The following is an 8,781-nucleotide window of genomic DNA, read 5'->3' as shown; positions in this document are numbered from 1 at the left end:
GCATCGCAAGCATTAACTCCCTCATTTGCTCTTGCATTTGTGCCATTGCACTCTTCATTTCAACAAGCTCTGCCATAATGACACTAAGAAGAAAAATTTGTTTGATACTGCTCAAGACAAAAGAAAAGAAAGACTTGATAACAAAGAAGATACTAAGAACAATATCAGTTTAGAAGTGGGTAATCCGCAAACTTCTAATACACTTATGCCTTGTCAAGAGAAAGAGGTAATCCACTCTTACTCAAGAAAAACAAAGCTCTGATATTGTAAGTACACTCTTATCAATCTGTCAAGGACAAGAACTCGATGAAAAAACAGTTCAGACAAGTAAGCCTTCACTCAAAGAAAAGTAACAAAATATGAATAATAAGTATGTATATTAAAAAGAAACTGGAATGGCTATTGCCACAAGACAAGAAACTAAAGACTCTTGAACCTGGACTAGGAGCAAGAAAGGAGTTGACAAGAGTGAAGAAGCCTTCACTCTTGTCTCTATATATACTATCTAACTAGAGGCTACGTGGCGACGTTCTATAGGACCTCCAATATGTGTTGACTTTGTAGAACACATGCCTTGACTTACAAGGCAAGTTTTTCTACGTGTGGGCCACATAGTTAGCTTGATCTTCAAGCTAACAACATGTGTGGCACATGGCCAACTTGTTGACCACGTTTCTAATCCAAAAAGTCAATTAAAGACACCTATGAAGTCAAAGCAGCGTCTAGGAAGTTTCTAGGAAGCTTCTATATTAAATATTATAGAATTAACTTACTTTTATCTACTTTTACTATCTATTTCCATATGTAATTATTAGCTTACATGATTATGGCCGTGACACATACTAAGAAGATGACAAGCTCCACCTCCTCCTATAGAAGTAGAAAATAAGGAAGAGTTTGAAGTAGAAGAAGTCTTAGATTCAAGGCGGTGCCAAAATAAATTAGAATGTCTTGTCTATTATTACGGATATGATATTGGTGAACGCACATGGGAGCCAATAAAGAATCTTGCAAATGTAGCAAAGGTGGTGGAGGCTTTTTATCGATGACATCCATCAAGATAAAAACCTTCTTTATAAAATAAACAAAATTTAGGCAAGATAATATTCTACTTTCAATCCTTGTTTGTAGCTTCTTTGTAGATGTTACGCTCAGGAGATGGAGAACCAACAACCAGCGGATTCGACTAAAGAGCCTTCATTTGCTGACCTGCCAAACGAGACATTATAATTATTACAACCTTCAAGACGACGTAATCGAGATGAAGATCTTCAAGAATGACATGTTCTTCCTTGAATAGATGGCGAGATACAACATATTTGGTATCACAACTTGGGAAGGGACTCTCGATGTTTGGTGATTTTTCTAGAGGTAGGAACAACTCCTAATGGGGTTCCAAATGTTCTATTCGAAGGAAGTTATGAACGCCTCAATAATGATCAAATAATTGGATGGTCTTCCCGCCCTAGTATGAGACACTACCGATGGTTGAGAGGCCTTATCAATCATCTTCGAAGAGAACAAAGATCAGAGTATGTGGGGAATATAATTTGTCGCATCATAGATTTTCTCAACATAAGATGACTGCTCCTTATGGAATTCGTCCCTAAAAGGGGAGATTATATCACGGACATACTCATAATTATATATACAAAATATATAGAAGTAAAAGTAAGTAAAAGTAAGTTAATTTTATAATATTTGATATAGAAGCTTCCTAGAAACTTCATAGATGTTGCTTTGACTTCATATGTGTCTTAAATTAACTTTCTACATTAGAAACGTGGTCAACAAGTTGGCCATGTGCCATGCATGTTGTTAGATTGAAGACCAAGCTAACTATGTGGCCCACACGTAGGAAAACTTGCCTTGTAAACCAAGGCAAGTGTCCTATAAAGTCAACAAATATTGAAGGTCATATTAAACATCGCCACGTAGCCGTTAGTTAGATAGTATATATAGAGATAAGAGTGAAGCCTTCTTCACTCTTGTCAACTCCTTTCTTGCTTCTAGTCTAGTTTCAAGGGTCTCTAGTTTTCTTGTCTTTTGGCAATATCCATTCTAGTTTCTCTTTCAATATACATACATATTTATTTATATTTTGTTACCTTTCTTTGAGTGAAGGCTCACTTGTCTGAATTATTTTTTCATCGAGATCTTGTCCTTGATACCATGTTACTTAGTAAATTATGTATTAAGTACATAATTACATTACTTTGATATTGTTGCTGAACTACAACACGACAACATGCCATTAAAGCCAGTGAAAAATCTTGAACTAAATCATCTGCAGAAGAACGAGAAAAGTTGGAGACTCAAAAACTGGGTGCAGAGAGAATGATAGCAATTAATCAAGCTTCGGCTCTTTCAATGTTGCAGATTTATAACATGCAAAGATAGATTGATAACCTCCAACGCCACGTTTTTAGAGTGCACAATCATGAAGTAGCTCTAGAGACTCGACTCGTTCGAGATTTTATGCACATTTCACCTAAAAAGTCTCCAATGGGCCTCACTCGTATTAAAAGAACTTTTGAAGTTGTAGATGTGTCTTTGTTGCTTCGCCATAATTTCATTCTGCTTGTCAACTTCAACTGGTTGAATTGATTGAATTGAGTCTAGTGTAGGATAGTGACGAAGAATTGGAGGCTATTTTGAACAGTTCTGGAACAGTCTCTTGCTTGGAAAGTATACATATATTAATGGTTTTGATGTGTATGATCCAAGAACGAAGACCCCTCAACAGGATATGTACATCAACATGGATAAGTACATCAAAAAAAAGAATCTAGTAAAAATTGGTTCATATGGTTTATAAACAAGATTTCAGTTGTATCACGATGCATCAGAACCTTACGACCAACCCTTCGCGGCTGTTTCTGGTTGAATTCTTGACTCGACTGTCTTAATTTCTGATTTGAGGTTTTTGTGTCAGATCAGTAATTAGGCTTTGTACGAATTGCCACCCCGATTTTAGAACTCGGTGCATTCCATTCTTGGCTTTGGGTCTGCCACTCTCGGATAGGTAGGGTTTTCTCTTCTTCCTTGTGCTAGGGTTTCCGTTTTTCCATGCGCTAGTGTTCAGTGTTTATTTTGCTCCTTCCAAGTCTGCTGTTTCGTTTCGTTAGGTAGCCTCGTTGATGGGCGTGATTGACAAGAATGACCCTGGCAGAGGTAGGGAACCTTTCTCACGACGGGCAGTTCCATCGCTTGACCTCAGCTTGAGCGCTCTCTTCTGTTCTCTTACCACCCTTGCCTTCCGCCTACCGGTAAGTTATTCTGTCTCCGTTGAGCTCTTCAGTCATCCACAAGTATCGTATTGTTGTCCAGTTTCTTTTCCTCTTGTAATTCCAGCGCCAGTTTGCTTTTCCGGGTGTCGTTGATTTCTTGGCCGGGGTCAGCCGCCCCTCCGTGTTTCGTGTTTCTGCGGTAAATTTCGAGTCTTTATGGTGAATGACAGGGTGATTACTTATGTTGTTGGATTATTAGTTGTGAGGCATGATTCGGGAGAGTTTAGAAGTGGCTGTCGTGCGCGCCATGAGCTTTGATTGTGGTTTGGCAGCTGATTTTACTCTTTCTGTTTGTTGTCTCTATCGGGGTTTGTTTCGGCTGAGCGGAGTTTTGTATGCATTTCGAGCACTGCTCGCGTTTGCGTGTGACAGCGTTCTAATGAATTGCTGCTGAGGTTGCACGTTACAGGAGGTGGTCACGTAGGCAGCATAGGCGTGCTGAAAGGGTCATGCGCTTTACAAGACAATGGATACCGAATTTGAAGAGGTGAAGCAAGAGATCAGGAAAGTAGAGCAACAGATCGATGCTGTGGAAGAACAACTGACGAAGGCTGTCACAGAGGCCGATGTCGCTTACTGGCGGAATAAGGAGGAGCAACTGCGGGAAGAGAAGAAGCAACTGCGGAAAAAGGAGGAGCAACTGCGGGAAAAGGAACTGCTGCTACTCAACGCTGATACTTCAGGTGAAATCACTTGGCCTGACACTTATTGCATTATCCACTTGATTATATCCACTTCTTCCCTTTGGCCAGGGTTCCTATTAGTATCTCGTCCAGTTCATATTTTTGGGCGAGGGTTTAGTTCATGGTTATGGAATTAGGGTTGGCATAGGGGTAGCACCTCCTACCGGTATGATTCTCCTTCTTAACTTGGTAGCTTAATCAATACCTTAAGCCCTGAAGTATGCATTTTTACAAGCTCCTGCTCCTGGTATGTTTTTTTTTTTCAGCAGAACAATTAGGTTTTCTTGTGATGGCTTGTTCGATGCTTTATTCCACGTCTGATAAGGTCTGTCGTTCTCAAGGTTTCTGAACCTTGTGGATCTCTCGAATCTCATTGGGTAAGAAATGTTTTTCTTGGTCTTACTGATTCGCTCTCTAGGGCTCTCTAGTTTTTGCTCAATCCCAGCAGTTATTGTTCCCCACGCCCTTGTCCTCTTCTTCTTCTGGTACTTCTTGGTCATGTAGGTTATGCAAGTACACAGGGAAGTACACATTCCAATTTTATTCGATGTTTGTCATTCAGAGACACGTGCTTGTATTGGATGGTCTTGCACCATTGTTGAATTGGCTGCGTTGCACTGTTCATACTTTGCGCCTTAAGGTCTGATTGTTTTTTCACAGTTGAGGAAGCCGTTGATTTATGCTTTTTGTAAACAAGTACGTTCCAATTTTTTCCTCCAGGTTAACCTATTAAGGGTTGTAGACGTGTCTGCATGGCACCTATTAATTAGTTCTCGAACTTATGGGTAACTGGTGAAGGTTTTCTTTATGCAGCCACGCTCCCTCCCTCCCTCTGATTGAACTCATGGTACTTAACCTCAGCCGATTATTAACCAATAAAGGGTTACTGATGGCTGGTATTTAACACACTCCCCCAACTCACCTGACTTCGGCCTTTCTCTTGCTGCCACGTTACGTCTCGGTAGCTGTGCCTTAATGCTGTTCCAGCTATATATACCAAGCCACCACCCTTTCTTCTTCCCTGTGGTTACTGGACGCGTTGAGGTGGTCGGTGTGGAACTCTATACCTTGGGGGTTTTCGTTTCTGGAGGGGACACTACTCTTTCACAATGGCTACATAGGTTTCCGAAACCATAGGTAGTCTGGCCTGCTAATTTATGTGCTTATTTAGGCTCGCATCTCTATGTATGTTTACTTATTTTGTGGTTTAAGCAGCTGCTCAACAGGATGCACTGGACCCTTTCCGGAGGTTATTAGTAGAAGCAAGAGTGGACGTCAGGATTCCGGAGGTCACTGAACTGAAAGGTTACTTGCTGCATCCGCCACGTATGGCATTTCCGGTTTCTCACCGACGCTACTTTCAGTGGAAGAGCTATCTGAGTAAAGCAGACAACTTTATTTGTCATGACCCTGCACGAGGCGTTTGCTGGAATTTGGATGACCACCTTGGGATTGTGTTAAGGCCTCCAGCTACAGGCTCTACAGAAAGTTCTTATCATGCTTATTGGGATTGTCTTGTTACTGAGCCAATATCCCTGTTCTCTTTGGAAACACTTGTCTTTGATAGAGACACCTCAAGGTTTAGTTCATCCGAGAACAAGCGCCCAGACAAACTTGGGATGGTTTCCAGACTCGCACTTTGGCGTGGCGAGGAGAAGGGGCCAGATACTGAAGATGATCCCAAACAAGAATTGGTCAGGAAGCTGATCTGGACGTATGGAAACCTGCCCTATCTCCTGTGTTATTATGCCAACGCAGCGATCGTTACTTACTGTGCACTAGTGCATGATGCTAAGCGATGTAAGACTGAGGTGGTGGATTTGATCACTGTCAATCTATCTGTTGTAGAGGACAGGTTGCTGGCATCGTTGATAGGCTTCAACATCAGCAAGCTGCTAATGCGCCTGTCTGAAGCTGGAATCGTGCTGGGAGTTGAGTCTGACTTTTACGATTATCGCACTGACGGAAAAACTGTTTTCGTGGGGACTGGTGTTGACAAGATCTACAGAGATAAGCGTACCTTTGAGAAGGTGTACCAAATATATAAGAGCATCAAGGATTGCCCCAATGCAGAGCAGGTGCTGAAAATTAATGCAGCCGATCGTAGATTCCGAATGATACCCCGGTGTCTTGTGAAAAGCCGGGCGAGACCTGAAGATGAACTTTTGAAAGCATTGATCAATGTTGCAGAAGCACTGGTCTGGTTGCATGGAAAAAATCTAATGCATCGAGATATAACTTGGCGGAATGTTCTCAGAAACACTTCAGGTACCAACTGGGTTTTAATTGATTTTGATGAGACTGCTGCTACTCCCTGTGGTCACGCTCACGGACTGTGTGTTGAAGCTCACGCCCCTGAGATGAGCAGAGGTCGTCATGACTCGAGTGTAGACATATGGGGCATTGGGCATTTGATCAGGAGTAGCGGGATAAATGGTTTGTCAGCGGGTGTTCGAGAGTTGCAAAGGGATTGCTTGCAGACTGACGCTTCCAGAAGACCAAATGCAGAAACTTGCTTGGAGAGATTAAAATGTCTCCGTAGAATGACTAACATGAACTTACACATGGACTTCGAAAGCTGTTGAACCTGATGTGAGGGATACTGTGATTCTGGCATTATGTTGTTGAAGCAGATAAGGATGACCTATCATGTGGGAATGAGATCTTATTTGCAAGAATCCTACGTAGAGCCGCATTCGGCATTGTTGGCTGAAGGCGCCTATAGTGCTCCATCTTCTCAAGTTTCATGCAACTTTTGAGAAAATAGCTCCAGGGGGGATGAAGTCTGAAAACTCCGCAATTCTGATCATTACCAAGGGAATTGCTTCGTTAAAACAAACCTCTCGTGCTTGTGCTTCAGATTGGAAAAGTGGGATGTGCCCACGCAGAACCGAAGAACAACCGAAGAGGGTTTGTTTTTGACACCTTTTTTGGCAGGTTTCCGACATTTTATTATATTTTTTGGGAAATTCTCTGACATATGACTGTAGAAATTTGGAAGGATTTCGCTTGCTTCGGTTTCGACAATTGTTTAGACACACAAGTGACTAAATCAATGTCGAACTAATTTTTCGACACTTTAATGTCGATAACTTCATCTACAATTTGTCAATGTTGGGAAGTCTGTCAAAACGAAGTAAACAAAGTGGATGTTCCAGAAGGTGTCGACTTAATTCTGTGAAAACAAGGGTCCAGAACCTCGTACTGCAAAGCAAGTTGAAAAACGAATCTGAAATTCTGGCAAGTAATAAACCCAACGCAGTAATGAACTTCTTGTTGTAAACTATGCTGAATATGACGTCGATACGTGCGTCAATATGTTTATGTCACTGCAGCTACTAACAGTTCACTGGTCCAATAACGCATTGGACGTAAGAGTCCTCCGAAGCATACGCCCCCTTCCTACCAGGAGGTAGACAGGAGCTCGTGGTGGCTTGTAAACGAGGGTTTCAACCACAGAAAGGTGGTAACCACCGAACCTACATGGCATCCCACTTGCCAAGTGAGTTATTTATAGTGGTGTAGAGGTGGTGTAGTGGTGTAAAGGTACACTCCATAACTTCGTTGCATGCCATGGGTATTAGAAAAATGTATCTAGTAGCTGAAGTATGGACATACTAAACTAATCTACTAATAAGTGATTATTGTGCTTCTACAGTTGATGTAAATGTTTTCATCCATAATACTGTAGATATTTGCCTTCATTGTTTGAAATAGCTTGATTTGTGACATATCCGTGTGAAATCTAAGAAGATTTTTTGACTGCATGGTAGTTAGTGCGTTGCAGCCTACCTCTTGGTGCAAAAGTTGTTGAAGTACAATAGGAGTACAAACAAGATGCATAAGTACATGCAATAGATAGAGTATGCATACAATGCTCGGAGTGAGAGAGATCATTCTACTCCCCACTTTATCCACATGACTAAAACCCTTCAATATGATGTCTTTGCCTCTAAATACAAATTGAAGTCTAAAGTATCCTTCAAATATTTCATGATGCATTTCAACCATCCAATGAAAGGGACTTGCTCTAGATATGAATTGGCTTAGCACATCCATCAAAAATGCAAGATTTGCCCTTATATCCACCATTGCATACATGAATGATTCTATTGTTGTCTTGTATGGAATGCCTTCCATTTCTTCTTGAATCTCTTCATACTTTTTCTCAAAAAGCTTCAACAACTTGGAATTCACATCAAATGGAGTTTCAATGGATTTGCTCTCTTCTATGTTGAAACGCATGAGTTCCTCTTCAAGGTATTTCTTTTAACTTATGATAATGGTTCGGGAAAATTTATTCTTTTCAAATTCAACTCCAAACCAAAAGTGTAATTTGTCAAAATCTCTCATCTTAAACTTCTCCTCAAACTTTGACTTTAACCACTTCAATTTGGTAACATTGCATGCCATGATGACCAAATCATCTATAGAAATGATGACTATCAAGAAATACTCATCTATTTAATTGATGTATAAAGAGTGATTTGCTTAACTACTAGAAAAGTCTTCATTGGTGAAGAACAAATCAATTCATTGGTACCATGCTTGCGGTGATTGTTTGTACCATATAATGATTTGTTGAGCTTACACATAAGATGTTGCTTACTCTCTTGGACAAATCCCTCAGGTTTCTCCATGTGAATGTCATTCTTCAATTCTTCATTCAAAATGTAGTATATATCTATTTGATGCATTTCTAAATCTATGATCACTCTAATTGCAAGCATGCATTTAATGATGATGAATTTAACATCAAAAATAGAAGTCTCATTGAAATCAACACCAATAACTTGAAAATATCTCTT

General features: G+C 40.6%; 1 protein-coding gene across 3 annotated transcripts; it reads left to right on the top strand.

Moving 5' to 3' along the window:
* The first annotated feature begins 2,898 nt into the window (after positions 1-2,898).
* Positions 2,899-7,077, top strand: LOC112277976 (crinkler effector protein 8). 3 transcript variants are annotated; one of them, XM_024510912.3, is made up of 4 exons: positions 2,899-3,025; positions 3,173-3,269; positions 3,700-3,973; positions 5,189-6,589. In XM_024510912.3, the coding sequence occupies exons 3-4, from the start codon at positions 3,757-3,759 to the stop codon at positions 6,556-6,558; spliced, it is 1,587 nt and encodes a 528-aa protein (XP_024366680.1). In that variant the 5' UTR covers positions 2,899-3,025; positions 3,173-3,269; positions 3,700-3,756; the 3' UTR covers positions 6,559-6,589. The 3 variants fall into 3 exon arrangements, with proteins under 3 accessions (XP_024366680.1, XP_024366682.1, XP_024366679.1); XM_024510914.3 differs by lacking the exon at positions 2,899-3,025 and adding an exon at positions 6,607-7,077 and having other exon boundaries at positions 3,128-3,269; positions 5,189-6,241; XM_024510911.3 differs by lacking the exon at positions 2,899-3,025 and having other exon boundaries at positions 3,128-3,269.
* The last annotated feature ends 1,704 nt before the right edge of the window (positions 7,078-8,781 follow it).

The sequence above is a fragment of the Physcomitrium patens genome, chromosome 26, assembly GCF_059467195.1.
Source record: "Physcomitrium patens ecotype Gransden chromosome 26, ASM5946719v1, whole genome shotgun sequence".
Classification (NCBI taxonomy): Eukaryota; Viridiplantae; Streptophyta; class Bryopsida; order Funariales; family Funariaceae; genus Physcomitrium; species Physcomitrium patens.
The sequence above is the reverse complement of the archived record's forward strand: the minus strand, read 5'-3'. Positions and strand labels throughout refer to the sequence as shown.

Coding starts and splice junctions, on each gene's coding strand:
- LOC112277976 (XM_024510912.3), top strand. CDS start 3,757: ATGGATACCGAATTTGAAGAGGTGAAGCAAGAGATCAGGAAAGTAGAG. Junction 3,974..5,188: donor ACTCAACGCTGATACTTCAG/GTGAAATCACTT, acceptor TGGTTTAAGCAG/CTGCTCAACAGGATGCACTG.